Source organism: Patella vulgata, chromosome 2, assembly GCF_932274485.2.
Source record: "Patella vulgata chromosome 2, xgPatVulg1.2, whole genome shotgun sequence".
Lineage (NCBI taxonomy): Eukaryota > Metazoa > Mollusca > Gastropoda > Patellidae > Patella > Patella vulgata.
This window is the reverse complement of record NC_065880.2, coordinates 71,452,788-71,471,614: the sequence shown is the minus strand read 5'-3', so window position 1 is coordinate 71,471,614 and position 18,827 is coordinate 71,452,788. Positions and strand designations below refer to the sequence as shown.

General features: G+C 36.2%; 1 protein-coding gene across 1 annotated transcript; it reads left to right on the top strand.

Moving 5' to 3' along the window:
- The first annotated feature begins 2,232 nt into the window (after window positions 1-2,232).
- On the top strand, window positions 2,233-17,361 carry LOC126810478 (dual oxidase maturation factor 1). Its single transcript, XM_050535565.1, has 11 exons — window positions 2,233-2,387; window positions 4,783-4,963; window positions 9,226-9,283; window positions 9,902-10,036; window positions 10,316-10,408; window positions 11,799-11,952; window positions 12,254-12,471; window positions 13,654-13,773; window positions 14,840-14,979; window positions 15,342-15,490; window positions 16,372-17,361. Exons 2-11 carry the CDS (start codon window positions 4,802-4,804, stop codon window positions 16,427-16,429), a joined length of 1,287 nt encoding a protein of 428 aa, XP_050391522.1. The 5' UTR covers window positions 2,233-2,387; window positions 4,783-4,801; the 3' UTR covers window positions 16,430-17,361.
- Window positions 17,362-18,827: the final 1,466 nt, after the last annotated feature.

Below are 18,827 nucleotides of genomic sequence, written 5' to 3'. Positions count from 1 at the left end.
TGCTGTGCCTCAGTGAGTAAGACGTTGGCTTACTAACCTAGATGTCTCGTGTTCGAGAAAGTTGGCCGAGAAAGTTCATCGGGTTTCTCTGCGTTGTTCGTAATTACCAGTAGTGTAGGACGGTGCATCGTAGAGTCGTTCCGATGGGACGGAAAACAGAGGTACCGTGCACACGTTGCCATGCATAAAAAAGAGAGCCCTGACAGTTGGAATTCGAAATACGAGTAGGCTGTAGCGCGGTTGTCCGGACAACATTTCCCTCTCATGCACACTACATGGCGTATGCCCGTCTTCATTAGCCCAGTCGGTGCAGAACAATAGGACGTTAAACCCCATTTCATTTCCTACCATTTGCCTGATAGGCCTAGAGGCCTATCGTTTACGCCGTTCAGTAATAAACAGAATTGTTTTCCAAAGAATTGAAGTTTAAGGGGCATTGAAGTATTTCGGATGTAGGGGAAGATGTAGAAATGGGTCCACTAACTGATGACTTCACGCCTTGCTCTAGCCACAGTAGGCGTGGGTGGCTCAAAGGGCTGACGACTTCCTTTGTACATGTTTTGTATTGGCCTATAACCCAAACTGTACTGTAAGCCCACATGAACTAAACGAAAATGGTTTTAAAAGCACATAATATGCCTATTAATGTATTATGAATGGATGTTAAGTGATTTTTTTTCAATTTTTGTGAATCAACCTTTACTAAGTACTTCCACTCTGTCTTGTAAGATATGTTTTTATTTGCTCCTTACAAGATGTCTCCGAAACCATAGAATGATTTATAAGTTTAAATCCATTCTACGTTGACGTCACATTACACGACATCGATATTCGATAGCTCAAACATTGTTTACATAAGACGTAGTAACGTAAACTGGTCCAGGCAGAATGGTGCCTTTTAATGCCTTCGCGCACTATTTTATTTTATGTACCCATTTACAGTAGATATGAATTATTTTTTATCCAGATATACTTCAGAAAACTTTATTTATTTTTCTGTAATAGATCTACTTCAAACAAAAAAATGTTTTAGAATTTAATTTGCAGAAGGAAAAAAGTTAATATTTTAAGCTAATTAACTCACACCCATATGCATGTCATGTCTCAGTGATTTTAGCGGCCTAGCGAATATTCACTGCTGATCAGGTTATATGTCCTGGCGCTCTGTACATCATTAGAAATATCTCTTCGAAAATGTAGAACGCATTACCACCAAGAAAAACTGTGATATAATTACTTATTTCAATACAAACTGCGATATGTTTGAGAATTATGCGTTTGAAGATAATTTTAGTTGCGCAAAGCCTCGAAGATTGTATGAGACATGGTAGGAAAACGGTAAAATCACAGAAATAGGAAATTCACTAATAAGATGACGTCTAGCTCGATTAATTTCAGGCAGAACTGTAAGACACCAACTCAAAAGTGCTGTGAGTATGCCAGTCAAATTTTCGCTTCCAAAGAACAAAGAATCTAGCTTCCGGTATGGAATAACTTATAATTTTTCGATTTCCAATTCCCGGGAACATTGCATCTATAAATGAATCGTACGTTTGAAAATGTAATGGCACGAATGGATTTACTCAGCGCACGTTTTATTATTTTTATAGGTATTTGTGATACATATTTAACACATGAAAATATATTAATATGTATCTACCTATATAATTGTAGTTGAACACACCGCACGATATTTTCTTATCAGATATATGATTAATCATTTTACTCGCCAATAACCAAATTTTTCAAGTAAAAATTTTAACTCCAAGTCAATAAAATAAAAGTATATATTTAAATGCGCAAAGCCATGCAATGACGCTACTATGGACTCGCACATTTTAATTTTTGTGTACACATCCATGGAAGTGTCACCGAATTCAATGAAAACTCCCTGGACGAGACAGGCTTTTTTTTTTTTTTTTTTTTTTTTTACCAATTTTAAATATATATAGCCTATTTGGTAATACTGCTATACAATACTGTCGGAAGCCTTAGCGATGGAAAGTTTTACCAAATCCAATTAAAATTCCCTGCAATCATTCGTTAAGGACGACGCATCTTTTCAGAAATTGTAAATTATACAGCCAATTTAACTGGGCCGGATTTGCTAATAGTCCCTTAGTAGGTAAATCCTGCCCCGCTATTTAATATATAGATTGCAATACAATGTGATATAACGCTATGTATTTCATGTTGATATAAATGTGTATGTATGATCCTATAATAGATATATAATATAATAGGCATAGATGAAGAATGGGGAAGTAAATTAGCAAATGTCACGTGATGGGCGAAACAGGATAGAATTGAATATACTATCATCTAGATAAGTTCTGTTCGGTTTGATTATCATATTCTATCGTTTTTTGGCAACTGGTCACTTTTGGGTAAGTATTAATAATTTGCATTTCGATCGTTTAAACCGCGACATTTTTGTTGGCTCAGAGAGAAAAGAACTAGATCCAATGGCCTTGTTTACACTCATACAAAGTACAATTACTATAGTTAGAATGTTTAATAGGCCCAATGTCTTGATCAAGGAGGAAGTTAAACTGCCATTTCAGTTTGATGAGATATCAACATTATCGATTAATCTTTGCTCCCGTCTTCATTAGCCCAGTCGGTGCAGAAAAGTATAGTACTTTAAACCACATTTCATTTCATTTAATCTACCTAAGCTGGTGATGATGGTGATGATGAAATAGAGTGCACACAATGTGATCAGTGGTCTACACGAAAAGGTTTTTATATGTCTGCTCTTTTATATGATAGAACGTAGTCCATCAATGCGCCTAAAATGAAAGAAAATAAAGTAAATATTGCTGATGCACTCAGCTATAACATAGACGTACTTGTACTTTATCTACTTTAATATATGTATAGATGGGTATATGGTACAAAATCTCCTATACTCTCTGCAGGGTACCGTATATTATGTGACGTCATTTTGTATAAATAATAAACAAAATGAAAACAAATGGGGTTTCTGTTCCTTTACCCCAGCGGGATCATGAAGACAGGCATACGAAATGCAGTGTACCATCAGGAAAATTTTGCTCTGACAGTGGCGTTTCCGCACTTCATCGAATTCCAAATGCCAAGGGTTCTGGGTCCCACCGAGGGACTAGACGCGATTGGTTGCCACGCCCTTCCCGCTGACAATGTGAAACGAATTTTAAATTCCAGAAAAACGGACTTTGCCAACAATCCGGCACCTTACTGGCCCACCATGGTCCCGTTACTGTAATAAAACGCACATTTGAAGTAATATCGGACTTCCTCGTGTTTTCTTCGTGATCGTAATAAAACTACAGATATATGGTTTCTACAACTTTATTGTTAAACTCGATGCGCTTCGAAGGTCCCTCATTCTCAATAAAGCATAGATGATGGCTGCTCGAAATATCTGGGTGAGCTCTGATCAATTTCGCTCAACACTTTCTTTTATAACCCCATTTCTAAACGTTATAGACTGACATTCGCGTTAATTTCCTTCCCAAATATGGAATAGAAACATGTCATTCATTTACTTTCATTAGTACGTGGGATTTGACTCTATAGAAAGAGTTAACCAATAATTAAAGATACACTATGGTATTAAGGACCAAAGTAATAGGCTACACATTGTGGACAAAAATAGTGAAAGTGAAATAACAAAAATTTTACTCAAATTATTCAACCAAACTTACACAGATTTTATACCTTTACAGATTCCTTTTTTATTTTTAACTGACCAAAATACGGAACAAATTCATTTAGGCCTCTCGTTATTAGCCTATCAGCGTTAATCCGTTTCAAAGATTTATATTTCTTTTTTTATGGAGAAATTGAACGGATCGATGGCAGCTGGGGGCGTATTTCGGTGCATGGCAAACTCGCGTCTATGTTTTGAAATGCGAATCATATGTATTTTACAGACTGTCCATAATATATTATTGCTCTTATGGAGGTCTCCGTTATGCATGTATTCACCGTACATAGGTCTAATTGTAAAGGTATTATATGTAAATGAATACGTTTATATTTAATGTCATAATTTTACGGCCATGCTGATTTTGTCAGAGCGTTATATAGCGCTATACAACAAATAGAATATTTTACGTATTGTCAGTTTAAATTTGTAATTATGTTCTTAAATATATATATATATATATATATATATATATATATATATATATATATATAGGAGTCTTCCTGTTTGTGAAGACCCATTTATTCTAAAGATATACAAGCTACGAATACATGAGTAACTTCCTTGTTCAACAGAGATATAACTTGTCACAAGGAGCGTTTCCCGGCCTGTAAATGAATTACTGTTATGATATTTTATCTTGAATCTGTGGCGTTTAAGAAAGGGGCAGAGCGGGTGGCGGCTCCGGACATCCATGTCAGCGAGGGTATCAAATTAAAGAGTGAAGTTAAATTTTAAAAAAATTCAATCTAAAATTAATTTTGTTATACAAGTTGTCAATGAATACAAAGTTTATGTCATATGTTTTGACATATTAAATGTCTTCCTTTCTCACATATCTCAATACTCGAGTACACAATCATGGAGTTGTCCGGGACATCACTAAACCTCTGCACTCCATTGCAATCTATCCACAAATATAACCCTTTGGTTACGGATCTTCTAAGCCCAACAGAAAAAGAAAATTATTTTGGGGTTTTAATAACGGAAATATTGCAACAAAATCCGTCAAAATTATTTATATATATATAATTATCTTGTGATTTTAAAAGTAACTTTTTTTAATATATATATATATATATATATTTCAGATCGGTGTCAGTGAAGAAAATGGGGTTGTTTTCTGCGTTCAGGGAAAATGGGGCACCCACGTTCTACGCACCCAATAAAACACCATTCGTAGCCGACTTGGTAGAGTCTGGTCTCATATTTTGTATTGTCATATTAGCATTCTCCTTTTTTGTTATACTGCCAGGTATTAAAGGGAAAGAGGTCAGTCTAGTATTAAATTTATTCCTTTAAAGCCAGGACCTGATTAGACTTTAGATATTATACTTTACAGGCGCCTGTTGGGCTACATACACTGTTTTAAAAGGGAAAAAAAGTTAAAGAGAAATAACAAGAATTAAACATTTGCATTGGGTTATTTGGAAGAAAATTTATGCGAAACATAATAGTTATCGCCTTTAGATAGATGATTTAGACCACATATACTTAGATTAAATATTTACAAATGAAATAACTTTTCAATTATAAACTTTGGCGGTCATCATCCGACCCTAAAATCAACGTATTTGTCTCGGTGTTGGCCGGAGAAGTTCCCCGAGAGTTACCCCTATCACTGGTGCAGGGCGGAAGGCCTGACAAGGACCAGTGTCTTTGGATTGGACGGACGCCGATGTCCTGTGCACACTTTGACGTAGGCCTGCATGTAAACGAACCATTGACAGTTGGAATTCCAAATAAGAGTAGGCCGTAGCGCCGCTGTCAGGACAAAATTTCCCTCATAACGTACAGCATGGGGTATATCCGTTTTCGTTATAAATCTCATTCTAAATCATTTAATTTCATTTGGTTATCAGGCACACCAAATGTTTAAACATACATTATGCAAGAGCTAAATCTGCCTAAAGCACGTCTTTCTTTAGGCCTGAAATATTATCTAATTATTAAACATACATTATGCAAGAGCTAAATCTGCCTATTTGCAGGTCTTTCTTTAGGTCTGAAATGTTATCTAAATTATTAATTAAACATTAATTAACTTATCTAGACCATAATCAACTCTCGATGTCATCGCTAGCCTGAGATGTTTCTTAGATTAGGTTCCAATTTGCTGTTCGATGTCCATTCATGATTTAATCATTGTTTAACTATTTATCTAATCTCCCACAATGCCCCTTTAAATAAGCACATTATAAATCTTAACGCTTGTTTGAATTATATTTAGATTATCTCTTAGCGTTTAATGAGAATCGATCGCTGATGATTCGGGACAATCGGTTAGTGCATTGAGAAAATCCACATGTAATTTGAAGTTGTATACGAACTATACGGTCACGAAACCGTGCTTTAAATTGAATGAAGCCTTTGTGTTTTGAACTTATCTTTAGGTCGAGTATCGTAACAGGATGTTCGACCACGGAAGTCCCAATAGACGACTATTTGTCATCTATGACAAGCAATTTAGAATTACATGATTTAGAAAATAAAATTACTCATTATAATGTGCTTAAAAACAGGTTTTGTTTTTAATTTTCGGTTCGCAGAGTAATTTCTAAAAACAAAATTAAAAGAAAAAGCAACAAACTATTTTTAATAAAATGCCCAGGCATAGGCGTACGGGCTCGATGACAGTTAGGGGGGCAGAACCCGAAATGCCCGAAAAAATTTCGGTGCCGGTCTTCCTCGAGAGGCGAAGAAGCGGAGCTTACCTTGTACGCCCCCACCCCAAGAAAATTTTGGAATATTTGACGGCAGCAAACACGTTTTCCTGCTATTTCAGCCCGTGAACAAGCAACTTCAATGTGGTCTAATATAACCTAATTACAATGGCTGACTCGAATTCCAACCAAAAGATCAACCGTTGGGAAAAAATTTTGAAAATTTAACTGCCGCAAACGCGTTTTCCTGTTATTCCAGCCTGTGAATACAGCAACTTCAATTCGGTCCAATATAGCCTACCTGGCTGACCCGAATTCCAAACAACCAATCAATCGTCGCGGGGTATGGGGGCCTCACCCTCCCAGAGAAAATTTTGAAAATTTAACCACCGCAAATGCGTTTTCTGCTATTCTAGCCCGTGAAAGCAGCTCCAAAAGTATCCAATGGTTTTGTAACCAAAATCCCATTCTGAATTCCAACCATCCAATCAGACTGTTGCAGTTGCATTCACAAATAATAATCGATGCAAGAAAAATGTCGCACAAAGAAGAGTGGCTCTAGACAAATTGTTTTAATCCATAGTCAACTCAGTACAAATTCGTTGTATTCAATTAAAAGAAAAGTAAAATTAGTGTTTTATTAGGGATCGTTTTCTGCTATTCTAGCCCGTGAAAGCAGCTCCAAAAGTATCCAATGGTTTTGTAACCAAAATCCCATTCTGAATTCCAACCATCCAATCAGACTGTTGCAGTTGCATTCACAAATAATAATCGATGCAAGAAAAATGTCGCACAAAGAAGAGTGGCTCTAGACAAATTGTTTTAATCCATAGTCAACTCAGTACAAATGCGTTGTATTCAATTAAAAGAAAAGTAAAATTAGTGTTTTATTAGGGATCGATGACAGTTAGGGAAGCAAAACTAGAAATGCCCCCAAAAATTTCAGGTTTACAGACAGCGGCGCCGGTTTTCTCCGAGAGGCGAAGAAGCGGTGCTGACCTTGTATGGACCCCCCAAAAAATTTTGGGAATATCTGACGGTCGCAAGTGCGTTTTAGTGCTATTCCAGCCCGTAAAATTAGTGTTTTATTAGATTTCGGGAGCTTTATTTTTGCCAAATAGATGAAATAAATTTTTTTTTTTTCACTTTACCCGTCTGCCCGAAAATTCAGCTTGCCCGAAAGTTAGGGGGGCAGCAGCCACCCCCCCTGCCCCCCTGGCTCGTACGCCTATATGCCCAGGTCAGTTATATAATTATGTAACTTTTTATTGTCCCTCGCAAAGCTCAGCTTAGGCATGGGCCAGAGGGGCCCAGGCACAGGGCCCCACGGTTCATGGCAAAAAGAGAAAAAATCAAATTCCAGATGAAAGTTTCACGGTAATCGATCTATAGCGGCGCGAGGGCAGAGACATGGGCTATCCCTCAACCTTCAAAAGGATATGAAATAATCTTTTCGTCGCGATAGGGGCCCCGCGATTCTATTCAGACCCAGGACCCCGTTCCAGTTAAGCTGGGCTTTGGTCCCTCGCCTTTCGAAGAAAGCTGGAGACTATTAAAATGGGTCTGTCCACCTGTCTGTCTGTCTGTCAGTTACACTTTTTGGGACACAATTACAATAACTCTCCTTCTAATTGAGCTAGAATGTTCAAACTTGATGTAGGTGTTTATCAGGTCAAGGTCTTCGCGGAGTTCGAAGATGAGCATGTTCTGCTTAGGGTAAGCAGAGATAAGCAATTTGATTGGTTGATGCTTTGGGACACGATAACTTTAGTTTTAATTAAGTGAGATGATTTCATCATGCGCATTTTCCACTTAAGCGAAGCAGAGATAGGCAATGTGATTGGCCGAGACCTTGGAACACGAGAACTGTAGTTCTGAGAGCCATGAAACTTCAATTATAGAGTCACCAATACTTTGAGTAAGTTTGATGATTAGAATTTTCTGCTTAGGTTAAACATGCATTATGCAAGAGCAAAATCTGCTTATTACAAGTCTTTCTTTAGGCCTGAAATGTTATCTAAATTATCAATTAGACATTAATTAACTTATCCAGACCATAATAAACTCTCGATGTCAAGGCTAGCCTTCGATGTTGGCTGGATTAGATTCCTAAATGCCGCTAACGGCCGCTGATAATTAAATTTAAAAAAGTGGATAATCGAGACTATGCTGTTTATATTAATGATTTTAGTAATGATGACCGAGACTATGCAAAAATTTCACCCGCTTCTTTCTCGGCTCATAGTGGATCAATTTGACTGACATTTTCAGCAAATTACCTTTACACTATCTAGTTTTTAACTATTATAGCGAGAACTGCCATCTCTTTATCTTATCTCCCATAATGTATCTTTAAGTAGCGATAAGCAATAACAACTTTGGAACATAACAGCTCAGCTTGTAATTGAGGTAGATTGTTTAAACTTGATGTAGATGTTCGTTAGGTGAATGTCTTGTTTGAGTTCAACGATTAACATTTCCCGCTAAAGCTAAGCAGAGCTAAGCAATTTCATTGGTTGATGCTTTGGGACCAGATAACTTTGATTTTAAGTGATGGAGAGGGATGAAACTTAGTGTATAGTTTCACTACCAGGTACTTCAAAACCTTGACATAATTTGATCGTGAACATTTTATGCTTAGTCTAAGTATTGATAATTAGTTTAATACTTTTAAAAAAGATAGATGTTCACATATTTAATATGTGCCATCTATTTATTTTCGGATTATGGCGGGGGACACCAGCCTCATTGTTGGCTTGTTATTATGAATATCAGGAGTAAATTTCCGCTTTGTATTGGGTAAATTTCACATTGCATGCCTGTATATATAGGCCTATATATATGTTATATATTTATGTTGTTTTTCTTCAGAAATTATTCACGTTTATCAGGATTGTGGTTAGCTTGTATATTGGATCAGTAATTCTATGTAAGTTCATATAGTGTTCAACTTTGTTACGGAGACGTTGTAGTTGTAGTCTTGCAGTGATCGGGGTAGCAGACTCTCGGCTGTCACTGGTTCAAATACCAGCGTGTGCCGAGAAAAACGTTTGAAATTTTTTAATCCCGGTCTTCACTTGTCAGGGGTAGTGATTCATCAACTGAAAAGGAAATGTGCCTAATCGTTCGGATGGTACGTAAAAGAACCCAAGGGCCGCTTTTGGGGAACATTCTCCCATCTCGCATTGCACATCTAACCATGTCAATTAAAAAAAACCCCAACATATTTCTGTTTTAAAATGAAGGAAGTGTTGTGGGAGAGACATTAAACCACGACTCATTCCATTCTCTAAGGTTTAAGATGGTAGTGTAAATTTTGAATAAATGGCTCTTTATTATACCCCAATGTGCCACTGTCCCGAAAAAAATTTTCTCTATAGCATATAAATACGCAAACATAAATACCTTATGTTCGATATGTCGACCAGAGGTCTGACCTACATTCCATTACTGCAACTTGTAGGGTGTTTAGGTGAGTCAAATTATTCACGTTCGTTTTGAAATAAAACTGTTATATTAATGTTGAAAATATGTTGATTTTCTCCAGTAACTAATTTCGCCCAGACCTGGGAAGTAGCTCATACAGAAACGACTACAAAATACAAAGCTGGTACTGGACGAGAAATAAATGCGTCTATTACAGTTGATATTGGTTTACGAGGAATTAATATTACCCTTAAAGGTTAGTTAAAAACTTCAGTACAAATGACACCGTACTATGAACCAGGAACTGAGTATTGCGTCATCTCAGCCATCTTTGAATTGTGACGACATACCAATCAAAAATCGAAGATGTCAATCAATGCAAAATTGTCCAAAGAACAAGCATGACAAGTTTTATGTCGATCATACAAGAATTGCCGGAGCCTTGGTACTTCTTTCGAAGAACGTCGCCCAAAGAACAACAATCACTTTTTAATTAATTGACCAAACTAGGTACATTTTCTTTTATTGTTTAAAGGTGTACCTGAAAAGCAGTTAAATGAAACTATCAACTACAATGAACATTTTAGCTGGCAGTGGCGTCAAGGTCGTTTGGGTTTCGGACCGTTTGGTAAGTTACATGTTTTATTTCTTTTTACGTGTAGGGTTTTGTTCCGCGTACATTTAATATATGTGTTAATATATATTATTTAAAGTATTCGAGTTATAACCGTGTCAATATTTCATTCTTGACTATAATGTGGAGTTATTTCCCCTATACCTTGAACCTGGCATAGTGGGTAAAGACTAAAAGCTAAGAACCATTGCAGATTTCGTCACAGGTCACAAAATCTCGAATATACCTGTGCCCAGGTTACCACTATGCACACATCTTGTCAAAATTACAAACAGTAATAACTAGGCTCAGGTTTAGATTGAAGTAATTTGAATGAAATTTTCAATATTTTCATTTTACATTATCTATTTTTGAGCTATTATAGCAAGAATGGTCAGCTCTTTATCTAAATCTTACATAATGTATCTTTAAGTCTCCACATATAAGCACTGACATAGGATGATGGAAATTTAGTTCGTGGTATTTCCAAGTTTTGTAACAACAATGCTGGCTGGCCCTGGTAATTGTTTTGGCGGTGGTGGTTTCTGAAGAAAAAAATAAAATTAAATTGAGACGCTCGGGTGAGAGGCGCATTAGTGTGTTTCATACTGGGGATTGGATTAGGGCTAGGGATTCTTATATCTAGTTGAATTTAGTTACCGATATCTTCAGGGTTAGGGTGAGGGCTGGTTTTATTTAGTCTAATTTACTGTGCACTAGGAAGTCGTTTAGATTTTTCTGTGTGAAGATTTTCGGGTACATTTCCTGGAGATCAGTATAGAGTTTTCTGATGATTTTGAGTGTACTTGCTGCTGTTGTGCTAAATGAGACTAGAAAGGGGTCTATCGCGATAGCCGTGTGAATATTCAAACCCGGGGGCTGTTGTTTTCAATTTCTCAAACCAGAATTTTCTCTTGTTAACCTAAAAGTTTTGAGTTCTTCTGGAGTTTCTTTGTCTTTTCTATCCGCAATGGTTCTTAGCTTTTAGACCTAACTGGGCACAGGGATAGCATCGGATTTATAATCCTGCGTGGGACGAAGTTATGGGATGGAATATTGAAATGAATTTCGCCATTCAACCTATTACAATAAGAAAATCTTTTTTCTTTTTCTTTTTTTTTTTTGACTTTTTGTGAACCGGAAAACATCACTATAGTCTATAGTTTTCGTTCAAAATTTTAAGTCCTAAGATCACGTCGATGTTGAAATGAAATTACAATTAATAACAAAGCCGACTTTCATTTAAGCTTTCCAAACCCCCCAAAAAACAAAAACAACACATCCGGCCAATTATATTTTTGTACATAAATCGCAGAGGTTTAGTTCCCTGAAATCCAACCACTAATCAGAGCCTATTATTTAAGATTTGGTAATTAATGATAATCGCTTTTTTTCCTTTAATTAGCTGGTCGATTTAGTCAAGAATATCGAGCTGCACAATTTCGAGGTCTTCCTCTGCCAATACTGTGGATTGCTGAGTATTTCACTTTTGATGGCGAAGGTATTCGTTGGGGAAGGCATTATAGACAGGCAGGGTGGTACAGCCATATAGCTTTATGGTAATTATTATTTTGATTTCCATTACATTAATACATGTATATTCATTAATTTAAATTATCTTGTTTGTATTTTTAAAATAAGAAGCATGTCCAATATTTCCATGCCAATGATTTTGATCGGAAAAGGGTAAATTTTAAAATACCTTCACGCCCCCACCCACTTTTTCGGTCCCTGGTGCAAATTCTTAATCTGAAGTTGTAAATAGTTCTGATATATTTAACAGATAATGCTATTCACAAGTCTTGTAATACATGTTATATCTGTAATATATTATGATGTTTAATATTTTATTTTAAACAGGCTAGCCTTTCCCTTGTGGATATTATCCAATATCCTCTTCTTTGTATTGTTACGATATGGGGCTTATTTCTTGGTGATGACAGGAATGAGTATGGTGACATCCAATATACTCTGGTCTTCAATAAGAAATTTTAACGATCCACTTATTATACCCTTCACAGATGAACACAAACTGGAATTTGTATTTGGACCATCTTACTATGTTTGTTTAATCACTGGCAAGTACCTTATATAATTGAAGATATTTAGATTATCAATATAAGAGACCGTCAAGGACAGTAACGTGTTGCTTATCAACTATTTCTGATTTAAAGCTAGCGACTATCTTTAATAGATGACGATCCAGATATATTCATCTTTTATTTATATCAATACACTATTAAGTTAGTTAGTGCAGGCGAACCGCGTTAGTGATAGACAAACAGGGGGTCATGGTGGCTACGTGAGTAAGACGCTGGCTTGCTAGCCTGGATGTCGCGGGTTCGATCCCGGTGTTGGCCGAAAAAGTTCATCGGGATTTTCCGACGTGGTTTCTCCTTGTCAGTGGTGCAGGACGGAGTGCCTGACAAGGACAGCCGTCTAGTCGTTCGGGTGGCACGAAAAACCGAGGTCCCTTGTACACATTGGCGTGCACGTAAAAGATCACGTGCCCTTGGCACTTGGAATTCGATATAAAAGAGTAGGTTGTAGCGCCGCTGTCCGGGCAAAATTTTCCTCATAGCACTGTATGGCGTATGTCCGTCTTCATTAAGTCAGTGGGAGTGGGACGTTCAATCCCATTTCATTTATTACATAGACAAACAGAAATCCTACCGAAATTGCAAGGAATTAACAATTAAGGCACTATCAAATAGATGACGATCGAGACATGTTCATAATATTTATGTCAATGCAATATAGTGCAGGGTACCACGGTAGGGTCTGGGATCTGATGTAAACAATGTAAACAAATCCACAGCTAGCAATGCAACGCAAAACACGGAAAAGAGAATATATCCCAAACATTGCATTAGTGAAGTGTGCCTTATATCGCCCAGTCCTGATAATAATCTAATGACAGGTAGGATCTATTCCGTCCAATAACAAAATGACCAATTTTGGCAACTAAATTCATACGACAATTCCACCATTCAGCTGGCATACAAAATATATTTTTTATTGAGCACTTGTAGTCCGACACGTAATGCTAGTGCCATAATGTTATTTTTTTTTATGTATTATTGTTAATGTATTCCGGCTATTGAATATATAATATTTATCAAATGTTATTATTATGTATGTGGTTGCGTTCGCGCCCAATATAAACGGCCCTGTAATGCTTATTCATAAAGGAGTGTTTTGCATTATTTCAACGTTAAAATATGAATACTAATGCCATATTATGTTTTTATTTATTACAGGTATAATCTGTATTATATTGGGAATCATTGTAGCGGTATTAGATTTACGATTCCCAGCTGCTATTGCTACGTTTTTCAATGTAGACGTTCTACAGGATTCTGAAGATATTCAAGTAGAAGGTAAACTATGCGGCAACATAATAATTGGTTGTTTATGCCATACTTTCTGTTACTTTCTATCAGTTTTTTTTATGCAAAGGAAAACAAGCCCAAATAAATAAGGTAGCATTAAATGTTTAACAAGTTAATGTTATGCTAGGTTCCCACTGTGGTTCGAATGGTTTACGATAGGGTTGCCCTATTGTGTCAACGATCTAGTACATGCAGATACGTTCGGATACGTTTCGATACGATCAACACAATTGCTACGACTGACCTTAATGTATGATACGACCAGATAGGATCATCACGATTACTCCACGATTAAAACCATGTCATATCATATAACTCAGGATACCATTATGACCAACCTGATATTATACATATCCAAACTTCTTCCTGCTCGAGGCAAGGTCGACGGCATCGTTTTGAATTTCATTGAAAACTTAGTCTTTGTTGCCCTGGCCTTAAGATATAAGCAATAATAGGTGTCATGTTTTTCACCATCACACACACGCAAAATCCCCAGGATTCCTCATTTTGTCTAGAATAAATATAAGCCATCAGAGACGGACTTGGTGTTGGGGGTGCTTGTCAGTCTCTCCTTCCGGGCCCGAGAACATTTTTGAAAAGCTGACTGTAATTGGTGTCGAGTACTAAACCTACAGAGACTGCTAATTATAGATAATATGTCAGGAAATAATTCCAAATTTTCTCCTTTACAAGACTAAAAAGTGCCCGAAATTACGTGGAAAAATTAACTTCTCTAGGGGACACTTGTGTTTGCCATACTCGCAGACTCCTTCACAGTCCATCTCTGTAAGACATAAGAATTCCGCATGCTGATAATCCGGTTTTCTTCGGAGATTTGATAGTCTATAAAGGTATAGAGAGAGAATGCGATTATTTTAAAGATAATAATGTGCCTAGTCTATGTCTTTAAGTGTTGATGGAATAATATCAACTAATATTCCGCAGACAGTCTGTTTTAGAGTTTAGTCTTTCTTTGGAGATTCCTTGGCTCCACTGAGGGTAAATAACAGTCACAAAATAAATAATTAAATACACATTTGGCATTTTACAAAAGATGACGATACCCCGGCAGCAGAGGAGACGAAGGAAGGAAGTGATGATGATGAAGAAGAACCAGTAGAAACTAGAAACAATGGAGCTTCTTCTGAACCCCGACCAGTAACGGCTACTGATGAGGAAATCTACGAGATTCAGGTATAATAACACACTGTCTACTAAACTATCCCAATATTTCATCACAGATTTTCCGGCGTGAATAATCAACGTCGTTTCAATTAAATAGATACATAACAATGTTTGACTAAAGAAATAAGGTTTAACCTCCTATACTTTTCTGAACCCTCGGGTAACGTAACGGGTTCTTTTACGTGTCCGCCAACGTAATCCGTCCTGCATGCACCTCTGATAAGGGGGAACCACGCTGGAAAATCCCGCCAATACAGGGATGGAATCCAGGATAGTTAGTGACCCAGCTCGATCATGGGATGTTCAAATCACAACAAAAGATGTTGATGATGTAAGAGTGTGTATCCTATATAAAGGTTTCAATGTTTCAGATGCCCAAACAGAAAATGCGAAGTGAGCGAACCTTTACTCAGAGATTCCAGAAGAATCGACGAAATCGTCCCCCACCACCTCTACCAACCCAAACTGTAGAGGACGACGATGATGATCAAGAGTCTTATATTAATGCCTCTGAAATAAAGTTTGTATATTTTTTTAATTATTTTTTTGTGGGTATTGAGAAAAACAATAATGGATGTCAACTTAAGGGTTGGGCGTTACATTTCTTGGTGTATTACCGTCCGTCTGTTCATAATTCTAAATGCTGCAGATTTTAACCCTGTCTAAGAAATTAGCTGGAATGACAGGACTTTTCACTCTGCCAAATAAATTAGCTGGTATGACACTACTTAGTTACACTTCAGAATGTTCACCCAGCCAAGGAAATTAGCTGGTATGACAGGACTTAGTTACACTTCAGACAATTAGCTGGAATGACAGCACTTGGCAATCCTTGAAAATTTTGACCCAGTCTAGGAAATTAGCTGGAAAGCAGAGCTGAATCTATGTTCAAATATAATACACAAAAACATAAACATACAGGACTATTTCGTTTAAGGGTGCGCTTATCAGTTTCCATATAGTTATTTAATTTGCCGTTCTTTGACAAACTTCCAGAAATTAAAATTTTCCTTTAGCGGTAGTCCTGAAACATCTGTGACGTCAGACGGCGATGTGTGACAATAAATTGTGTATATTGCCGTCAACCTGTCCGTCCGACCGCCGGTCCATCTATAATTCAAACTTGCTGGGGGTGCTGAAACGATTTTTCAAGTCACCGAAATCTTGTAAACACCCTACAAGTAAGAGTTTTTGAAAATTTGTCTTAAAGCTTGTTTGGTTTGTTCGAATTTCAGACTAGTCCATGCGTAGTTATTGCCCCTGGTTCAAAATAATAAAAATGCCCATACCTGTCGTTAGTTGGAGCTGGACGTTCCTTTGAAATTTTAAAGGTCTTTTGTAAAAAGATCTGTCTTTCTCTAACAGAAGAATTTATTGTGACACGTTTCCCTTCTTTTTCAGAAAAATGAAGAAAAAGAATCCAGTTAGACTTGAAAGTGTCAAAATGAAAGTTGTTTAAAAGTATTTATGTTTTAAGATCGACGGGTTATAATCCTATATAAATATATTTCTTATATGCATCCGATCTTAATTAAAAATTTGTGTCATTCTTAATTATAAAATAAAACCACATTCACATTTTCTACTATCACTATTTATTCAATAAATATTTATATACTATAAAGATACAATATATGAAATTATTTACAGAAATATAAATACATTGTTTAAAATTAAATCATAAATTATATAGTGGCATAAATTACAAAAAAAACAACATGTTTACTCTCAATTAATTATCAAAAGTTCTATTTGATAATGTATATATACCGTCAATTGCAGTATAAGTTGGGTACAAGCCAATGCATGGTCATGACTACAATTTGTATAATTTATGCATATTTTAAAAAAAAATATTTCCACTATTACGTTTGTAGTATTTGTACAACACTAACTTGGTCATTTCAGCACTAACACATGGACTAATAATGCGCTTGCGTGTAGGGGAAACTGGAGGATCCGTAGAAACTGACAAGGTTATACAGGCGACCCTACTCCTTAAGTTTCAACAAACAATGAACATAATTGTATGGAACATGTAACCAGAAACACGTCGAGGGTGTAGTAAATATAATTTCAAATTCTTCAGTTACCTTTGTTTAAGACGTACAAAATCATAATAACCTCTAGTTTGAGTAGTAAAAAAGGGTCTGTGTTAGCTTTTGACAGTTTCAATTTTTCCTCAAACGAATTTAATATTTTTATATTTTATTTTGTAGTATAAATACTATAGTCTTTCATAATAAATATATGTTCCCTAAAACAATTTTTCCCCCGAACGAATTTACTATTTTTCTCATCGCTCTATTGGGTCATTGTATTATATTTTGTAGTATATATACAGACTATATTTTAATAAATTTCTATTATAATAAAGATATTTTCCCCTAATTGTTTTTAAAAAAATCTCCATTGGTCTGATAATATATAACAATCAAACTCTACATCTTACATGATGAAGAAATAAATATTAGGGAGTCGTGGTGGCTCAGTGGTTAGGGACGGAGGGCCTGGAAAGGATAGTCTCTAGTTGTTCAAATGGGACGAAATACCGAGGTCTCGGGTATACATTGGTGTACATGTAATATAATCTTTGACAGTGGGAATTCGGAATAAGAGTAGGCCGTAGTGCCACTGTCCGGGCAAAATTTCCCTCATATAAGCGCACGGTATGTCTTCATTAGCCCAGTCGATACAGAAACGTAGGACGTTAAATTTCATTTCATTTCAGAAATAGAAATACTAGAAAAACATGGCGTTTTCGGGAGTTTGAGCAGAGAGCGGAAAACAACCGAATTAAAACAGAAGCTCTGAAACAATAGGGCTGCTCATTTAGGTGCATTTACATGCGTGTTGGATTAGAGTGGCGTAAGGCCAAAACGGCGACAGTTCTTTGCACGTTTGTTTATTCGGCGTTATTTCAATGAATGCAGGAGAAAAATATATGCTCTGGACCCCGGTCCTCCCCCATCCCCTTTGGACACACGTCTGAATGGTTAAATGCCGAATCTTCTGTCAGATATCTAGTCTTGATAAAATTATATATACATGTATAGAGAATCTCCTACAAGTCTTTTTTATATATAAAAAATTATCAACACAAGTCGATAAAGTAACAAAAACGAGGCTCTGCCGAGTTTTTTTTTTTTACTTTATCGACGAGTTTTGATATTTTTTGATATCAGAAAAGACGAGTTGGAGATTTTATTTATCACCCAATCCTCTCTTACATGCACAAATAAATAAATATAATTCTTTGCGGTAGATTTCACTTTTACTAAACCAGATTAGTGATACATCGTTATTTGACAGCAATTCAACCATTGCAATATCCTTTATACTGACCCAGTGTTTCCATCAAGGTCATTTAAATAAAAATAATTCCTTTTTAATAAAAAAAAAAAGGAGTTATTTTTAATAAGAAATGAACTGTTCTTTGAAACTAAAAAAAGTAAGGAGATATCGCAGTAGATTATGAAATATATCACACAAGCGATATCTACTGTAGAATGTATTATTGGGTGATAAAATTAGTTTGTATACAAATATTTTAACTATAATCATCATAAAACATACGAATCATAACATAAGGTACGCATATTCTGGAAATGATGGAGGTCATAAATTTATCGAACGGTTAAAACGGTAATAATATTTTAATATTGGAACGGTGGAATATTTCGATTGTAAATGATCACAGCGTTGTAAGTTTTGAAAACGTTTTGCGAAATGATCTTCCGTTTCATTTTGATTTTTAAACGCGATACAAGACAGAGTTCTCTGTGGGATTAATGGATCTTTGACAACGTTAATAATTTAAACTTATTTTATTCAGCGGGATTCATTGACAATTTTGC